General features: G+C 43.2%; 2 protein-coding genes across 7 annotated transcripts in view; one reads left to right on the top strand and one right to left on the bottom strand.

Annotated features, from left to right (window-relative positions):
- The window catches only part of TTC38 (tetratricopeptide repeat domain 38), a 58,464-nt gene that overhangs the window by 35,452 nt on the left and 2,440 nt on the right, over positions 1 to 20,572 (bottom strand). Inside the window, exons 2-3 of one of the 6 annotated variants that reach the window (XM_053253662.1) lie at positions 6,032 to 6,978; positions 4,253 to 4,851 (exon numbers count right to left, since the gene is read on the bottom strand). Coding sequence is in view for 1 of the 6 variants with exons in the window: in XM_053253660.1 (XP_053109635.1) it covers positions 1,255 to 1,278 (24 nt within the window). In the remaining 5 variants the exon portion in view is untranslated. Of the gene's footprint in view, positions 1 to 639; positions 861 to 1,254; positions 1,440 to 4,252; positions 4,913 to 6,031; positions 6,979 to 17,545; positions 17,844 to 20,572 lie in introns of those variants that run through there. The other 5 variants (XM_053253661.1, XM_053253663.1, XM_053253665.1 and 2 more) reach the window with 5 other exon arrangements.
- On the top strand, positions 4,700 to 12,498 carry LOC128326576 (polycystin family receptor for egg jelly-like). Its single transcript, XM_053253657.1, has one exon. The coding sequence runs from the start codon at positions 4,754 to 4,756 to the stop codon at positions 12,464 to 12,466; it is 7,713 nt and encodes a 2,570-aa protein (XP_053109632.1). The 5' UTR covers positions 4,700 to 4,753; the 3' UTR covers positions 12,467 to 12,498.

Below are 20,572 nucleotides of genomic sequence, written 5' to 3' on the forward strand. Positions count from 1 at the left end.
GCCCCTCCTGTATTCTACCAAAGAAAACCACAGGGTTCTGTGGGCGCCAGGAGTCAAAATTGACTTGACAGCACACTTTACCTAGATTCTGGAAACAGACTGTGATTAAAGGGCTAAACACCCCTTTCCACAATGCCACTTCCCTGATCTTCAAAACAGCCTGCAGGGTCTGCAGCTGCCAGCTGCAGAACCCAGTATTAATCCAGGAAGACAAAGATAGAACTACCTACACAACATGTACACATGGGGTGAACATACATCTCCATTTTACCTACACCTGCAGTCAAACAAAATCTCATTCCAACTGGCAGGATGATACATATGACCAGACTGTCCTCAAATGGAAGGTGTCATCCAGTCATCTGTATCAGCTCAGTTAACTTGTACTAATAAGTTAATGTGTATTATAGATATTCTTTATGATGATGTTGTCTACAGTAAACGTGTCATCTGTATTCGGTTTCTGTATAGGAGGAATGGACAAACATCATTCTAAATAGGTAGGGGAGATAGTGCTCATCTACAAACTTTTGTAAATATAGTTTCTAGATATCCCCCCTTACCATCAGTCTGCTCACAAGAAACGTTTTCTACTTCTGAATCTGTAACCTTATAAATATTCAAAATTATGATACATACCCAGAACAGAACAATATTTTTTTAAACGTTTACTCAGAAGCAAATCCACTATATTCAATGGGGCCCCCAGGAAAGTCTGTACAGAACCGCAGTCTTATACCTCTCCTTCGCATGTTTACTCAAGAGGTCTTACTGAGTTCAGTGGAATTTACTCCCAATTAAATGTGTACAGGATCGCAACTTTAATCTCATTCTGCGCCGAAGAAAAAGACGCCCTTTAAAACAACCCTTGTCAATGCCTTAAGTTAAAACACGCGCGCCCGCGCGCGTTCCCGGGGGGGGGGGCAAGCGCAATTAATCGCCAAGCCCACCTTGTGACTGCCTTCCTACGTCACACGCATGCTGCCTTGCACGCCAACACCCCGGTTAGAAGGATGGGGCTTGTACTCCGTCCGAGTTCGGGGCGGCTTTAAATTCAGCAAGCCGTTTTAGCTCACTATGGCCTTCCTGTGCACCCTGAATTAGCTGTTAGAACTAGAGGGCCAGAAGTATTGCAAACTTCCATCAGCAAGACATAAAATTAAATTAGCCAAAGTGTAAGCTTAGGAACACAGGAGTGCAAAGCCCTCAAACCCCACTGCAGCCCCCCTCCCCACTAGGAGACCCTTTTGTCACCTTGCAGTCTCTCAAAGACGCCATTTTATCCCAGACGGTCTGCTTGTTTTGCTCGATAACAGCGTTTGCAGCGGCACCCCAGCCCAGCCTGCAAGTTTCTCTTTCCCCCAGGAAACACTAGAAAAGGGTAACGCCTCTTCCATCCTCGACTTGAGTAATCCGGGCGTTAGCAGAAAACTGTGGATGAGGTGGAAGGTGGTGGCACCACCTAATGGCTCTGTTTGCCTCTGTCTGTTGTAGATGTGAGGGGGGATCATCTGTTGTCTGTCTAGGGGCGTAGCAAGGTTGTAGAGGGCCCAGAGACAAGATTTTAAAATGCCCCCCTCACTGAAGCTCAGCTCATGAAGTAAAGAAATCTTAAGTTAGGCTGCCCCTGTCTCGGTCTCTGATGTGAAGGGGTGAGCAAGAAAGGAATTTTGCTGGAGACCGAAGGGAAGTGCTAGTTCTATCAATTTTAGGGAAGCTTTGCGACCTGTTCCTGTAGCATCTATACACAGTAGAACCAAACTGTATTATAAAAGAAACCACTTCTTTAGTCTCAGTGCATTCTGCTTCCCTTTTGCCTTCACTGGCCGTGCCTGGCTTCTGTGGGTGGGTAGAATTGCTTAGTTGTGGGCCTGTAGGGTGTGAGGGCTGTGCTGGTTCACCACTTTTGCCTTCTTGGTACATGAAACAAGTTGGATAATCTCTGCCTGAGCCCATAGGGGATTTCTTGAGAACACCCAAAGCTGCCTGATAGTACCAAGTCAGACCATTGATCTTTCTTGTCCATCATTCTGTGCTGCTCTCAGGGTTTCCGGCATTGGTCCTTTCCAGCCTTACTGCCTGAGGAGGTCTTCTTAAACTAAAGGTAGTGGGGAAGATTTGAAACTGGAATCTTCTGTGCTGAAAGAATAGGCAATGATCTCCAAAGGAAATTGGGTGACCATCTAGAGCAGTGTTTCTCAACCACTGGTCCGTGGACCGGTGCCGGTCCACGAAGCATTGGGTACTGGTTCATGAGGCATCACTAATAAAAATCCTGCCCCCCCAAAAACAATTTTGGGCTGGCGGGGGCTACCGGAAGCTCTCCGGAGCCAGCTGCCCTAAATTGTTGGGGGTTTGTGTGCCTAGAGTTGGGGTTAGGGGTGAGGGGGGCGATCCCCTTACTAACTGCTGGTCCAGGAAACTGCGCATGAATAATGTACCGGTCCATGACTCCAAAAATGTTGGGAAACACTGATCTAGAGAACACTGGCAATGTTTGGTCGCTTGAGAGGGGAAACTGTTGGCAGGAAGAGGAAATATTTTTTTAAAATAAATTTCTTTCAAAAGACTGAGAAATATTTAATGAAACCAATTCAAGGCAGTTTTTACTTTGTGTTCTTATTACACAGGCAGTCCCTGTGTATTATGGATGAAGGAGAAACATCATTCTGTTACAGGGGCGGCTGCTACAGGTGAACTGAGGGTGTGTGTGTGTATAAAACAAGCCACAAGTGTGTTGTTCATTCACCCTTCCCAGACTGCCTCTCTCCCCCTCTGTGCTGTTTGCCTTGCCTCGAACTGCACGGATGTCATTCACCCTGTTGGGGATAGATTTGCAAATAGTGAAGCAGACACAGTCTCAATTTCTTTGGGAAAGGTCTCTTTCAGAGGTCTGTCTTCTGTACAAGGGTCTTTCATGGATGTGTTGAAATAAATGTCTTGAATTTCTACAAATCAAAATCACACTCGTTAGGCTCTATGGCAAGGTCAGATTTGCATGAGTTCAGTTGCAGTCAGCCAAGAGTATTCTATAGAATATTTGTGAGGAGAGAGAAGAGGGGAGGAGAAACCTTTCGGCTTAGTTGCCTGGAGTGGAGGAAGGCAGGGGCATGTATGTGTGTGTGTGTGCATGCGTGTGCACTGAGACATGTATTTCTGACCTTTTGATACCTTAAGAGAGGCAATAAAAGTGTGGGGAAGAAAAATTATCACTACAGCCAACAGAAGAATATTGGCCATGGGAATTGTAAGTTAAGCTGCCCGTCTTCACTTCAATGCCATGCAAGCTGTAAAGATTTTGTACAGTCTCATATATTGTGCTGCTTTAGAAATAAGGCTCTATGCACCCACACCTTTACACATAAGTAGACCTTGCCCTTACTTGCAAGTATACTCCATGCACTTGTTGAGAGGACCCACAACTTTACTCCTGAGAAAACCTTGCATCTTTGGTTGGGAATAGACAGCCTTACATGTAGACTCCACACTTATGGGTAACTAATAGCCTTACTCTATTCATGAGTTTATCAGTGAGTGGGATACACTTCCTCTCCAGTAAAGTCTCACCTTCACTCATGAGTAAACCTGCAACCTTTCTCAGAAATAAACTGATGTGGATGGGGACCTCCACCAGCAAACCTGGACAGCTATATGTATTGTTTATCAAGGCGAAGTCCTGGTACTACTGAGAATGGGGGTGGTACACACCTGCCTCTTCCTTCTTGATTTCTTGAACCATCGACAAAGACACAGATACTTTTTTTCTGGACATTTTTTAGTTGCATAAGTTAAAGCATTAACAAGACACAACTTATTCCTGGTCTGGCAATTTTCCAGATCATCAGATTCTGACTGGATTCTGAACTGACTTTCTGACTTTTATTATAATCTGTATTTTATTATCCATTTCTTTGTTCCTTTCCACCCTCAAATCCATGACTGGTTTTATTTGTGTAATTTTCCGCATCTACTTCTGTTAAGCTTTAAAAGACAGGATTTAGCTCAGGACATCTATATCAGCTTCATGCGTCTCCCCTCACAGCATGCTGCTTGCTGTATGCCATATGGTCTGCCTAAAAAGCAACAAGATGAGCATCAAAGAAAGCTGCAACAATTCATTCAGCTTAGGTGTTCCTAACCCCTTTGTACTATCTACACTAGGGTTTGCAGGTGACTGTACTGTGAAATGTCAGAGCCGGAGAACTGGCATTGTCATTTACATTGGTGGCATCATTTCCACCCTACAAATTACCTCTTGATAGTCAAGCTGAATTGTCCAGGGGGGCTTCCATGAGGCCAGGAGGAGGAAGAGACTGCAGGTCCGGGAACTCCACACTTTGCGGTGCTGGCAGGTGCTGCTTTGGGGGGCGGAGGGAGACCCCCTACAGCCCAGCCAGCATCATTCTTGCTTCTTAGGGTTGTTGACAGCCATGTAGTAGAGGATGACAAGCAGCAAGACAAGCCAACATCTCATGCAAAGGAATACAATTACTTTATATTTTTTGCACAGTGTACATAAAATGGTTTTTTGTTTAAAGAACTGTAGAATACAGATGATGGAATCAGTGATCCAGTAAAATCAAAGAATATAAGGTGACATTGCCTCCATATTGAATGTGGATCCTAGTTGCTCGGGGCAACAGTGAAAAGATTCTAGAATTAAAACAACCACTGTATCTAAGACGACTGGTGTTGCTAAGAGGTGACTGCTGCACTTGAACAGGATTCGCTCTCTCTCTCTTTCATACCACGGATGCATTGCTTTGGGTTCTTTCTCGTCTTCTTGTGGTGCTGTTTTCAATATATAGTAGCTGTACCTCTTGGTTTCCTGCCACCACCACTCTTGGTTACCTGCTCAAACCCACAACATCATGTCTATCAGAGGCAGGACAATGAACTCCAAGTCTCATGCCTATGGGATGGAAACATTGAACTGAAGTATTCAAGAGCCCCAGGACTGGCTCCAGAGATCAAGAGGGAAAAGTCAGATGTGCAACCCCCTCCTCACTGTCAGTGGTACCAGGACTCCATCTTGATAAACAAGACAAATAACTGGTCAGGGCAGCTGGTGTTGGGCACCAGCAAAGCTAGTGGAAGTTCCCGTTCACCTTTGGACCTTTCTCGTATCACAGTGCAGTGTGTGTCAGCCTCATGCCATGTGCCCACATGTGCTCATAACAACCTGAGCATTGAAATATCTGGGCAAGATATCCATCTCTTCCTCCTCTCACCACACATGCTTCCCATCCATGAATGGCAACCAGTGCAGCTGGGTTGGTGTGCACGCCTTAAAAGTTCCACTTGGAGCTACCGCTTCAGGAGTCAAGGGGGGAGTCCTGCAGACCTCCTTATTCCTAGCAACCAGCACAGTGAGCCACCCATTCAGACTGCTTATCCTCATGCAGAATTCCACCAAATGTGTGCATCATATTATAGTTACTACATGACTGTGCGATATCCCCAACGTGGATTCTACACGGCTTTACTCCACATAGAGAATGGACCACAACTCAACCGTAGCCTCAGCTTCTATGTGCAGCCTGCTCTGCTTCATGTGTTCAGTGGCTCTTCCAGACTACTCAGCCTCCCTCATAGGACCCTCAGTCTTTCCTGGACACTCCAGTCTCTCAGCTCCAGAATAATGGCTTACACACTGGTGGATGTACAGGGTCTGGAGGAATGGTATCACAACTATAATCCTTTTGCTCTGAAAAGTGATTTCTGCGCTGTTCCTACATCACATTCCTCCAAAGCGAAGGTAATAACCAGCATCTATTTCCGTACCAATAAGAGAATGTCTGGAGAGCTGACAGGAAAACTGGCTTTCTCCAATTCTACACTGAGTTTCACAACAAACAGTGCAATCCCAACTCACCTCACACCCAACCCACAGAAGACCAAGGGAGGCACGTACGTTTTTAGCCCGACCCTGGGACTCTACTATTCTGTTCACGAAGGCAGTGCTGTCAATGCCACTGGAGAGAGCTCCAGCTCCCACTATGTTTTTTACCAGCAGCAGAGCCTCTCTTACCTGATTGTGGTTCAATTTGTGCAGCTGCAGTGGTACAGATTCAGTGTGCACGTGTATCTGAACCGGAGGGGGATTCTGTTCAGGACTCTAGGAGACAAAGGGTTAGAAGTTCACCATTTCAATGGGCATTCCCCTGATGAAAGTTGGGTCTATATTGTGTGGTTTATTCCTGTGCAACACCCACTGCTGCAATGTGAGTGGTCCTTCAGCTTGGAGCTTTTTGATTCAAAGAAAGAATACCTCCTTTGGAACAATACTTACACTTACAAGGATCATGTCAGAAATGCTGCCCATTTTATTCCTAACTCTGTCTTGCCTTTCAAACCTGCATTGTACACAGGCTTTGTAGCAGAAGTGAACTGCAGGAAAACTGGACTTGCACATGCTGTTTTGAGAACTACAGTCAATACTTACGCATCAAAGGTCATGGAACCAAAAGTGACCTGTCAGAAAAGCTACTGTCATGCACTGACAGTCCTAATTCATAAACCTAATTCTTCTGACCCTGTCATAAGTTACAGGACACAGTCAGAAATTACCTTGCAATCAACTGCAAAGGCAGTGTGCAGGTCACAATCCGAAATATATATACTCTGGAATATCTATAGGCTTCATACTATATGGAATCCTCCAGACTGGTTCAATCCTCTTAAGGTACCTGGTGATATACGAACAGGTGGTGTTACATTTCATATACCTGCACGTTACTTAGTTCCTGGCTTTTATCTTGTTAATATGACCATGACAGTGCACCTACTTGCATATGACATAAAAGTCAGGAAGTTTGATTCAGTATTTCTCCAGATTATGGAAAGTAACTTGGTGGCAAACATAGCTGGAGGCTATTTCCGTACAGTTGGCATTTCTGATCGTTGGGCCTTGGATGGATCTGCTTCCTTTGATCCTGATTCAGCCAATCCCCATGAAGAATTGCAATTTAATTGGTACTGCAGCAAACAGGAAATGGAGTACATAACAATGCATAGGAGTCCAAGAGAAAAATGCCATCCAAATCAATCAAATGTATACTGGTCACTTTCGAATAATACAGTTCAAATAGTGGAACCCAACACACTTCAGGAAAATACTAAGTATTATATTATTCTGATGATTCAAAAGAAGGCTAAAACAGCACATACTTACCAAATAGTTCATGTGCTGCCTGGCTCTGTACCAGCACTGAATATTATATGTTTTGAAAACTGTGGGAAAGCTATCAAAGCAACAGTGAGCTTAGTTCTGTTTGCAAAATGTTTAAACTGTGAGAAAGTTCATCAGACTTCCTACCTTTGGACACTTCTTTCAGCAAACTCCAATGAAATATATTTTGATTGGGATTCCAAAACTACAACAGGGAGGTCAAGTCCCTCCATTCATATAAATCCACTGGCATTTGGATATAAACCAGACAAATTCTATTCTCTTAGCCTGAAAGTAAGCACGCAGGGAAAACAACCAGCTGTTTCTAAATACTCATTTTATGTTAACGCCCCACCTCAGATTGGAAAGTGTATCATTTATCCAAGGGTAGGTACAGCATTTCTAACAAAATTCACTATCCAGTGCAATGAATTTGAAGACAAAAAAGGACCTCTTACATATAAAGTCATAGCAGCATCAGATTTAATGAAAACTGCTAAAATATCCTCTTTACAAAAAAATACATTTGGAACAATAGTGTATATTGGTTATCACCATAGAACTCCGTTATCATTTCTTCCTATTGGTATACCAGCTAAAATGTATGCCCTGACAATATATGTTCAAGTGCATGATTCCGATGGTGTATTTTCTCAGATAATGTTACAGGCAACTGTGCATCCTCCAGGCAAAAGTAAGGCAAGCAACATAGTTCTCAACAAACTATATGGTTTAATCAGTGGGCCAAATGCCCCTATATCTGTTTTTCTTAAAACTAAAGATTATTTTAATATAGGCTATTTTGTACATATGGTGGCCTCTGTATTAAATAATATTGAGACTTCACCAGCTATTCATAGTTCCAAAACTGATTTGCGGGAAATTCTTCTTAATATGTCTGCAGAGATTCCTATGACTGAGGTAGACCTAGTTAACCAAGTGGTCTCAAGTATTTGCCAAGTAACACAGGAAGTCAGTGAAGTCAATAGTGAATCACAATTGCTTGCAGTAAAAAAACTTAAAGAAGCCAGTGAAGCTCTAAAAACCCATAGAAGCAAAGATCTGGGGTCGAAGGAAGCAGAGATCCTTGGCAGCGGTATACTTACTGGGTTATCAAATGTGTTGAGAGCTTCTTTGTTGAACCACGGAAGTGTCAACATGAATGCTATTAAAGAAACTATCTCTGTGACAGAGATATTAGCAGACCTGGTTTTACAAGGTAAAGTGCCTGGGGAGTATGAGACAAATATGAAGGCTGAAGGCTGGTCCATTTACTTATGGAAACATGAAAAATGGGATGTTTCTCAAACATTCTCAAAGAGAAGAAACTGCAAGAACTGCTTTTATCCTAAACTGAACCAAGAAGACCACACTGATTTACTTGCAGATGCTATGGTTTCTACAATTCTTTATGTATTTGATGAGAATCCCTTCCCTTGGTTGGCAGATACAACAGATATTCGCACAGTAGTGACTGGATTCAAAATGGCAGGAAGCAAAGCTGATGGCGATACCATAGGGATCACCCCTAAAGTAACAGAAGTAATAATGGCTAGAAAAGATGAGAACTCTGCCACCTTTGGTCTGACCATAGGACCAGACAAGAAATTCTATAGAACAACTGGTGGCTTTAGTTTTGAAGTAAAAAGAAGCTCCAGAGACATCTTTATTCAGATTCTGTGTAACATGGAAGTTGTTTTCAATGTTTCTATCTATCTTGGACTCGATGTCAGCCAAACTCCAATAGCTTCGTATATTGCTTTCTATGACAAACCTCCAGTTTTGAGTGACACACATTCTAACATCACTGACTGTACAATTAAGGCACCTTATATCCTTTGTCTTCCTCAGTCACTGCTTTGGTTTCCACTTCAAGGCAGCAGAGCAGACAAATGGAACATCTCCATTGTCTTGCAGTCACACCCAATTGTGAGAGTGCGAACCACAAAGATTGTCCGTATTGCTGTTTTTACAGCAGACTGCCTAGAGCTAGATGGAGTTCAGAGCCAATGGAAAGGAGGAACATGCAGTCTTGGCCCCCAGACCAGTTGGTCTAAGATACACTGCATTTGCAAAGCAAAAGAGCATAGTATGAGAAGAGCCAGTCCTCCATTAACAGGTACTTCCAGACCTGGTGTTAAATTTTTGGCTGGCAAAGTGACATTATATCCCAATCCTTTGGATATACAAAAAATCCTTTTAGCAGAATTTGACTCAATTCCAGTGACACTGTTGAGTGTGGGTTTCATTTTTGCAGGGTACATCTTCTGTATTATTTGGGCCATGATCAAAGATAAAGCTGATTTGAAAAGAAAACACAAAATCTTTGTCTTACCAGACAATGACCCCTTCCACAATGTGTGCTATATTGTCACTGTATACACGGGAAGTCGTTTGGGATCAGGGACCTCAGCAGATGTTTTTATTGAACTGATAGGTCAGAATGGAATTAGTGATGCACATCACCTAATGCATCCAGAGTTTCCAACCCTCTTTCGTGCAGCTGTTGATACATTTCTCCTAACTACAAGTAATGACTTAGGGGACATTTGTTCCCTTCGTATCTGGCACAATAACCGTGGTTCTTCCCCTAGCTGGTACTTAAGCCGAATCAAAGTACAAAATGTGCATACTAAACAATCCTGGCTATTTATATGTAGGAAATGGTTTAGTCTTGAAAAGGAAGATAGCAAAATAGAAAGGACATTTGATGCTACGAGCCCAGACTCACGCTTAAAGAAAACAGATTACTACTTAATAAAACTTGCTAAGGACTTGGAAGATACTCACTTATGGCTCTCTATCTTTGGTAAGGTTGTCTCTGGTTCTTTCAACAGGGTCCAGAGAGCATCTTGTTGCTTAGCAGCCCTGCTCTCTACTCAACTATTTAACATTATGTTTTTCCTTAATAAAGATGAACGAGTGGTTGTTTCAATACAACTGAGGTTTTGGAAATCTATCTACGTTGGGTTTTTAAGCTCTTTAGTTTCCATCCCTGTGCAAATGACTACAACAGTTTTATTTACATATTCCCAGGAGAAGCCCTTGCTGCCTAACACATATCAGAGTGTGCCAGAAGAAATTTTATCTGAAACTCTTGGGGGGAAAGGAAATTCCCAGTCTTCAAAGAATGTGTCATCCTATGCAGCACATAAGAATACAGATGTTCAGACAACAAGGCAGTCATCAAATCCAGAATTTTTTTTCTTTGTAAAAATGCCAGACTTCCCATGGTGGTGCAGATACATTGCCTGGATGCTGATCTTTCTTATGTCGGGGATTTCTGCATTTTTTATCATACTATACGGCTTGACCTATGGCTATACAACATCACTAGAATGGCTTATAGCATCCATTTTATCATTCTGTCAGAGTGTGTTTTTGCTACAAACTCTCAAAATGGCTTTCATCTCAGCGGTGTCTGCTATAACTCTCAAACACTGTGAAAACATTTCTTGGATAAGCACAGAGCAATACCAGGAGATGAAACTGGTCCAAGTAAAAAATATGGATGCTACCCAGATGATACAGATGCATCATGATCTTGTCAGACACAGAAACACAAAGAAATATCAGCCCTTATTAGAGGATGAAGTCATAATCTTGAGGAGAAGCTTGAAGGCCCAACAGCTAGCTTTTGTCTTTGTAAAGGATCTTGTCTGCCACTTAGCTTTCTCAGCCTGCATTTTTATAATCATTTATAAAACAGAACCCACCACTAGTTTTTATTACAATCAAGCTATTTATAATAAATTCTCTCCTGGTCTATCCAAAGTGAATAAGCTGGAGCATATTTACATATGGATGAGCAATGTCTATGTGCCATTGATACATAATGACTACCAACCAACCTATCTTTCAGATACCTGGTCCAAAATCCTTGGTTTGCCCAGAATGAGGCAAATAAGAGCCGATAATACAGAAAAGGCATGCTTCCCTCCTCTAAGCTTTGTAAATAATTTTGTGATTGGTAAAAGCCACTGCCGTCATGAATATAAAATTGATCCAGAAGATCAAACAGATTATCTTGGGTCATGGACAATCCCAACCAGCAAATCAGTTTCCAGTCATGCCAGCAATTTTCAAGGATTTACATACCAGTCAGACATTGATAAGTGGGAATATAAGTCATATGGTGTTTTAAACACATATGGACCTGGAGGATACACCTTTTATTTTTTTCCTGGAGAACAAAGACCCAATACAACAATGAGGCTGGATGATTTGCAAAGAAACAACTGGCTTGATGAGAGGACCTGGGCAGTGATTTTTGAGCTGACCACTTTTAATCCAGACGTAGATATGTACTGTAGCATCACTGTCATGTTTGAGACTTCTGATGTGGGTGTTGTCAATGCAAGCTTGTCAGTTCATTCGTACAAACTCACTGTTGTCTATTACGAAATCAACTCTCAGACTGTTTTGTATGGAATTACAGTGTGTATGCTTGTCTTTTTCCTTGTTGATGAATTCCACAAATTATATAAAGAAGGAATAGGTTATCTAAAGTCAGCTACTAACTTAAATAACTTTGCAATAATAACAATCAGTTTATTTTATATTGTGCTAGTTATATGGAAATTCAAACTGTCTTATTTCTTGTTGGAATCGTACCTGCTTAATCCAGAAGAATTTGTTCCCTTTCATGCAGCTTCTCAAATGGATCAGCTATTTAGGATTGTTGCAGGCTTTCTGGCCTTTTTTCTGATTTTGAAATCTTATTGCTTTTTCCGATTCATACATAATGTGCGTCTGGCAGAAAAAACATTGTCTGCAGCTTTACCCGGATTTGTTTACATGTCTGTACTTGTGGTTCTGTTCTTTTTTGTATGTATGTCATTTGGGTACCTAGTATTTGGCCAATATGAGTGGGATTACAAGTCTTTGCTTAATTCTCTCCAGACTGTAGTTTCATATTGTTTTGTATCACATAAGCAAACTGGGCTTTCATCCAATCGGTGGCTGCTGATCTTTTTTCAAGCTTTATTTTTTTGTGTAATGATATTTGTTTTCATCAATTTGTGGCGAGCACTAATAATCTCTACTTATGAGTCAATGAAACAACCTGTATATGAACAATATTCTGATGAAGCAGAAGCGACAAACTTCATATTTCTGAAGATCCAAAGCATATGGTGTTTCATCACTGGCCGGACACGAGCCACAAATGATAACAACTTTGTCAGCAATATATTCATGGGAAAATCTGTGAGAGGGAATGATCAGCAGCAAGGGATAAAAACCAGGCAAGTAAATGGCAAACAAATTGTTTATCTTGCTGTTTGTGAGTCATGAGCAAATGCAGAATAAATTCCATAATATTTCTTTTCCAAGCTGATCTCCGTGAAATTTCTCTAATTATGATAATCTAATCTCAGTAGTATTCCATTCTCCTGTATAATTGTTTCCACCACTAGTATTCCTCTGTCTTCTCTCAGCTGATTACTTTTGGGATTTTAGGTGGGTACCACTCCCACACAACGTCATAACTGGAAGGATAGATCCCATTTTCCTGTGTTAACCATTTAGTTCAATGTTGCTTATCAAAGGGAATAAGACCTCAAGTGGAGCAAGTGCTTTTCACCCCAGTTCCCTAGACTGTAGGAACACCACCTGGGTAAGGCTGTTCATGTGGGTCATGCCCAGCTGAGTAGCCCGGGATTTTGCCCTGGGCTATTACCAAGGTAGAAGGGAGCAAGTATGCCCTTCTACCTCAGATCTCAATCATGTGTTTGCTCAGGCAGTGAGTGCCTGGCAGTGGGGAAATCCCCCAGTACACTACCTTCCTCATGTGGTGCATTGAGGGATTTCTGGAGGCCGGGCTTTGTTTCCCTGGCCTCCAGATGGCCACATGGTTCTGGGCAGTACCGCTTATGTGGGTACATGTACTGCATGGCCCAAAACAGTGGAGAGAGATCATCTGGGGGGAAGTTAAGAGCAATCCTGCCTCCCCCTCCCAGCTCTCCCCACCCTGCCATCCAGGGCCGTGTGAACTTATTGAGTTCTTTGAGTTGATTGGGCTTTAAAAATAGCTGCAGATCTTACATTCTCATTCATTCATCCATTAAATGAATGGATATGTAGACAAATATGTTAATTTGTCTACTGCCCAAAATACAAGTAGTAGACAAATATGTTAATTTGTCTACTGCCCAAAATACAAGTCTCTGGATGGCTTACAACAAAACAAAAAAGAAAAAGGTTAAAACATTATTTAAAATGTTAAAACTATTAAATATCATCAAACTATTAAAACAGTATCTAATTAAAAGCCTGGGTAAACAAATGAGTCTTGACAGCCTTTTTAAAAGTTGTAGGAGACAGGGAGGCTCTTATTTCAGCAGGGAGAGTGTTGCAAAGCCTTTGGGTAGTAATGGAGAAGATGGTTAAAATGTTAAAACTATTACATATCATCAAACTATTAAAACAGTATCTAATTAAAAGCCTGGGTAAACAAATGAGTCTTGACAGCCTTTTAAGAAGTTGTAGGAGACGGGGAGGCTCTTATTTCAGTAGGGAGAGTGTTCCAAAGCCTTTGGGTAGTAATGGAGAAGACCCGTCCCTGAGTAGCCACTGACGAGCTGGTGGCAACTGCATACGAACCTCTCCTGATGATCTCAGTGGGTGGTGTGGTTCATATTGAAGAAGACCTTCTCTTACATACCCAGGGCCCAAGCTGTTTAGGGCTTTATAGGTTATAACCAAGACCTTGTATTTTGCCCAGAAGCTTATCGGCTACCACTGTAGATATTTTAAGATGGGAGTGATATGGTCTCTCCGAGATGACCCAGAGACCAACTAGGCTGCCGCATTCTGGACCAACTGCAGTTTCCAGACTACATACAAAGGCAGCCCCACATAAAGCACATTGCAGTAGTCAAGTCTGGAGGTGACCAGCAGATGCACTACTTGACAGATAGCTGCCCAAGTCAGTGTCAAGACTACGAGCTAATTAAAGGTTAAATTTAAAGAAAGGAAAAATGTTTTGTGTCTGAAAGAAATAAGCACTGTTAACACCAATATTGGGCAGCAGCCATATAGGAAGATGAAGGCATCTTCTCATACTGCATGGGAGGTGGCAATGGTAAACCCCTCCTGTATTCTACCAAAGACAACCACATGGCATGGCTCTATGGTCGCCAGGAGTTGACACCGACTCAACGGCACACCTTTACCTTTAGAAAGAGGAGTGAGGAGAGAAAATATAAAGGGCCTATTCACATGACTGTGAGTGCAGTTGGGTGGGTCAGGTGGAAGGCAGGCTTCAACCTACCTTTCCCCAGACAACCGCTCTGAGCCCCTGTGGCGTGTAAACTGCACACCCACAGGAACCCACAGATAACTATCCATGCTGCTCCTGGCAACACAGGTAAATAAAGGCCGGGACTCATCTTGACCTCCAAAAATCTCACAGTGCATTGCACGCCAAGCACGCCAGGGGGATGGGCACTCTAGATCCCAGCAGTACATAAATAAAATGGCTCCCTGTCCCCAAAGGGCTCACAAACTAAAAAAGAAACTGAAGATAGCCACTGGAGGGATGCTGTGCTGGGGATGGATAGGGCCAGTTGCCCTCCTAAATAAAGAGAATCACTACTTTTAAAAGGTGCCTCTTTGCTCAGTTAGCAGGGTAATGTGGTAGAAAGGGAGATGTGGTAGAAAGCGTGGATTGGAGGTCATGTATCAGGAATAAAGGAAAGGTAAGGTGGTCTGTTGGGACAACTTGCTCAGACTGGGGATCTGGCCTGAAGAGGTTTTATAGGGCTTGGGTGTGTGTCCTCTTTCGCTTGTGAGCTCAGCTGACCATAGTCAGGTTGTTGCTGCAGTCTAGAGGGTGCCCTTGATCCATATCCCTTTGCCTTGCTGAGGAACCAATTTGCTGGCAGCTCAGGAGGTAATGTACTGGGCTAAGCTACTGAGGGCTGCATTTCAAGAAATGCATCATAACACCTTTCATAGGAGAATCCACAAAATTCAGCTCACACTCCTCTAGTAGCTCTAAACCAGGGATTCTCAACATTGGGTCCCCAGATGTTATTCAACTCCCATAATCCCCAGCCCCAGTGGTCTTTGGTTGGGGGTTATGGGAGTTGAAGTCCAATAACATCTGGGGTCCCAGCGTTGAGAATCCCTGCTCTAAACAAAAGAGCCTAACTACAAGCCGATGATTGCATCTCTCTTGCAACCAGTTACTGTCCCTATGTTTTAAAACTCTCTTCTGCTAAACATGTCAAGAAGCCTTTCCCAGTTACATGTATCAAGTGCATGTGAAGTAACCCCCGATCCCCGCAGCCCCTGGTGGCTCCGTGACTAAGCCTGCTTGGAGCTAAGCCTGCTCTCCCCACAAACCCCATTCAGGCAGAGGCATATCTCGGGAAAGTAGCACCTAGGGCAAGCACTGAAATTGCACCCCCCGCCCCCATCAAAACATCCTTCACCCATCTTTCAGATAACCACTCTGAGCCATTTTTGGAAGGGTGGTATAGAAATCGAATGAATGAATGAATGAATGAATGAATACTCTATAGCATTTCATTTTTCCAAAGGGGAGGAATACAAGGCACATGTGCCCAGGGAAGAATCCAGAGGTAACCCCCCCACCCCCCAAAACAAAAACAAACGCACACCACAGATGTTATGGCTAGTAGTGGGTCTGCAGGCTTGTGCAAAAACTCATAACTCATAAGCATGTATACTGCATATCATTATCTATATATTTATTTCTCCTGGGTGTGCCTTTAGAATGTGCGTCCTGGCTCCCAGCTGATTGGCTGGGTGGCGGACACGCCTGATTGGCTGAGGCACACCCAGGAGGATTGGTCGCCGCGGCAGCGGTGGGCCTGGCCATGGAGGCCAGAGGCAGCAGCGGGCCCAGCCCAGTCGCGGAGGCAAGGCCCGGAGGGGGTGGAGGGGGGCAGAAGTGGCGGTGGGGAGGAGAGGTGGCTGGGCCTGGAAATGGAGACTGGGGCAGAAGGTGGGGGGGGAGGGAGAAGTAACCGCCAGCCCCAAAGAGCACACAGATGCTCTGTGCGGGGTCGGCTAGTCAATTAAAAAAGAGAGAGTGAAGAAAGATGAAGGTAAGGGGAAACACCAGAGAAAGCTAGCTAGTGACTGCCTGGAAGTGGGCTGTAGGTCACCGGAAAGAGGATTGCGGCAGAGATGCTTTCAGGTGTGGGATGGAGGGGGCATGCCAGGCAGAGCCAACACTGAACACTCCCAAAGGCAACAAATCCAGACAATATGGTCATAGTACAGGTCCCCACCAGTGTCCAAAGATCCAAGAAAGGCTTTGGCCACACCCAGTGGTGCACCTAGGTAATTTTGGAGCCTGGACCTAAAGGCCTTTGGCACACCCTCCCTGCAAGTTAAGCATCACCCCATTATATATATATACACACACACACACACACACACACACCCCATGACATTCACAGTATTTTTAACACGTGGGTTCTTTTCTCTAGTACCATTAAATGACTTGCATCGTCCACAATTTACAAAATCTTCTTTAAAATAATTTAGGATGATGTTCTATTGTGCAGATGCAGATCTATATCTATATCTATATCTGGACAGATAGATAGATAGATAGATAGATAGATAGATATTTTACTATGCTTTTTGTTACCACTATTCAGCCTCATTTAAGATTTCTTTACTTCATGAGCTGAGCTTCGGGGGTTGGGGTTGGGCATTTTAAAATGGGCCTGCTCTAACCTTGCTACACCCCTGCCTCCACTGCACCTTTGAGTCACATTCCTAACAGGGAGAGGAGAAGTGTGGAGCAGGGCGAATCTCAACCCCAGTCCACCTTTAAAGGCTAAAAAAAGAAACCAGAAAGAAAAAGTTAAGGAAAAGGGTTGTGAGTGTTGGCGAGTGAGATTAGATGTGGGGTTTGGAGGGCACGTTGCATGCAAGGGAGGATTCCTTCAGCTTTTCGGAAGCCGAAGGCTTAAGCTTAAGGGGGTGGACAGGCAAAGAGGGCTTGTGGGGCAGAATGGGTGACAGCCAAACACGAGGCGGTGGGCGGAGGTGGGGAGGAAACAAGCAAGCTAGAAAAAGGCTGCTAGAAAAAGGCTATCAGGAAGGCGGTGGGGGAGAGAGGGCTGCCTCCCTCATGACAAAGCAAAACCATAAAAACCCCAGTCCCGTCCTCCGCTGGTCCCTCCCCCACTTCCAAGCTTTAGAAATCTTTTTTTAAAAAAGATAGGTGTTCTTTCTCACAGCTGTTTTGCAAAATTTAGGCTGCCACTGTGCACACACTTACTTTCCTCGTCCAACTCACTAGACTTACTTCCGAGTAAAGGGCTGAAAGGGGCAATTTTGTTAGAAAGAAGTGAAAGTGAGAGGAGGAAGACAATTCAACACAACAACCTTGCCTGCAGCGCTTCCCGGTCAGTGCAATCCAGCCTCATCTGGCGCCCGCCTCCTCCTAGCCCAACACCAAAGAGAATCCATAGGGCTTGTGTTTTAGTGGTTGTTGATTTTAATTCTGAAGTGCTTCAACACTATTGCTCCCATTTACCAAAGGAAATCCAGGCAGAGGGAGGCAGCAAGATTGAGTAACGCAAACGGCCCCAGCAGCTGCATAGTCTCCCGGGCGTGACTTGTGCTCTCCTATTGGCTGCAATGCCAGTCCAAATTCAGAGACCGTGTGCCGCACCCTCCCACCCAGGCTACTGGGAGCCCCCCAGCGAGCACTTGCCGTTTCTTGCCTGAAATGAGACCGAAGAGCTCACTCGGGCGCTTCGGAGCTCAAGGCCACGCCCCCTTTGTGCATGACATCACGCACAAAGGGGGCTTGGCCTCGAGCTCTATTGCCTTAGTCATGTCACGGCTGGATGACTGTAACATTCTCTACGTGGGGCTGCTGTTGAAGAATATTTGAAAACTGCAGCTAGTGCATAATACAGCAGCTTGGATTCTGTCCAAACCTGCCAGTTTGGACCATATTATACCCATCCTGAAAGAGCTGCATTGGCTACCAATGTGTTTCCGTGTCCAATTCAAGGTGCTGGTTTTGACCTTTAAAGCCTTAAGTGTTTGGGCCTTGGATATCTGAAGGACCACCCGCTCCCAAGGGTTTCTGCCTGCTTGACAAGATCATTGGAGGGGGTTCTGTTTTGCGTGCCAATGGTGAGGGAGGCTTGGTTTGTCAAGCACACAGGACAGGGCCTTCTTGGTCATCACTCCCAGGCTTTGGAATGTTCTCTCGGCTGGCATCCGCCCTTCAGTCTCCATCACAGTTTTTAGAAAACAAGTAAAAATGTGGCTCTTCACCCAGGCTTTTATATGAGAGAACTGTTTTTTTGCTGCTGTTGCTCTGTTTTGTGTTTTACTGTTTTGTTTTATATACATTTTAAAACTTTTAAATACAGATGCAGTATTTTTCTATTTAAATTTAATATTTGTACTTTTAATTGTGTATTGTTTTAATTATACTGTAAACTGCTTTGGGATTATTTTAATGAAAGGCAGTATATAAATTAAATAATAAAATAAATATTGGGGCACACTTTCAAGTTTTGAGCCTTGACCTTTGGCTATTCAAAACCTCCTCTGTTATCTTTCCAATCTCCTGATCTCTCAGAGAACCAAAAGAAACTCAGTTGCTAGTTTGTTTTGAAGGGGCTTCTAGATCTTTGCAAGATCGTTGCTGTTGATTCAATCATTTGCAGGGACACAGAGCAAGCAAGAAGGAAGCAGATGAACTGCTCAGGACAGACTAAATAGGGGGAGGAGAGAAAACATCCTCTTAAGGCTGATGAAAAGCAGTATAGCACAACAATAAAAATAATAACAACAACAACAACAATAACAATAATAACAATGTCAATTTTAAACATGATTCCACTTTCACAAATACTAAACAAAACAGGCCTCGGATACCAAACATCTAAAACATCAAGTAAAATCAACCATCTGTTGTACATGGACAATCTGAAGTTGTATGGAAACTCCTAGTCAGAAATTGAATCACTGCTAAACACTGTCCGTATATTCAGTAGCGATATAGCAATGGAGTTTGGACTAGACAAGTGTGCTGCATTAATAATGAACAGAGGAAAAATAGAAGGAATAGAACTGCCCAATGGAAGCAACATCAAGAACCTGGAAGAGAAAGAATATTACAAATACTTGGGCATTCTCCAGGCTGATAACATTGCACACACTGAAGTGAAAAGAAAAATGGGAAGTGAATACATCAGGAGAGTTAGAAAAATTCTAAAGTCCAAACTCAATGGCGGGAACACCATACAAGCCATAAATACCTGGGCCATACCTGTTATCAGATACACTGCAGGAATAATAGACTGGACCCAAGCAGAGCTAGAGTCGCTAGATCGTAAGACCAGGAAAATAATGACCATCAATCATGCTCGACACCCCCACAGTGATGTAGATAGGCTATACCTCCCTTGCAGCTCAGGTGGAAGAGGAATGCTGCAAGTCCATCAAACTGTAGAGGAGGAGAAAAGAGGCCTTGAAGAATATATCAAGGACAGTGAAGAAGATGCACTTCAAATGGTCAATAACGAGAAACTATTCGACACCAATGAAACAAAGCAGGCCTACAATAAAGAACAAGTCAAGAACCAAGCAGAAAAATGGAAAAATAAGCCACTGCATGGTCAATATTTGCACAATATAAGTGGAAAATCAGACATCACCAAGACCTGGCAATGGCTTAAGAATGGCAACTTGAAGAAAGAAACAGAGGGTTTAAAACTGGCTGCACAAGAACAGGCACTAGGAACAAATGCAATAAGAGCAAAAGTAGATAAATCAACAACTAACAGCAAGTGCCGCCTTTGTAAAGAAGCAGATGAAACTGTGGACCACCTAATCAGCTGTTGTAAGAAGATCGCACAGACTGACTACAAACAAAGGCATGACAAGGTAGCAGGGATGATACACTGGAACATCTTCAAAAAATACATGCTACCTGTAGCCAAACATGGGTGGGACCATAAAATTGAAAAAGTGGTAGAAAATGAAGATGCAAAAATATTATGGGACTTCCAACTACAGACAGACAAACATCTGCTACACAATACACCAGATATAACTGTAGTTGAGAAGAAAGAAAAGCAAGTCAAAATAATCGACATAGCAATACCAGGGGATAGCAGAATAGAAGAAAAAGAAATAGAAAAAAAAATCACAAAATACAAAGATCTACAAATTGAAATTGAAAGGCTGTGGCAGAAAAAGACCAAAATAATCCCAGTGGTAATTGGCACCCTGGGTGCAATCCCAAAACAACTTGAATAGCACCTCAACACCATAGGGGCCACAGAAATCACCATCAGCCAATTACAAAAAGCAACTTTACTGGGAACAGCCTATATTCTGCGACAATATCTATAATAACAGCAACAACACTGATAATAAAATTCA

This window comes from Hemicordylus capensis, chromosome 5, assembly GCF_027244095.1.
Source record: "Hemicordylus capensis ecotype Gifberg chromosome 5, rHemCap1.1.pri, whole genome shotgun sequence".
Taxonomy (NCBI): domain Eukaryota; kingdom Metazoa; phylum Chordata; class Lepidosauria; order Squamata; family Cordylidae; genus Hemicordylus; species Hemicordylus capensis.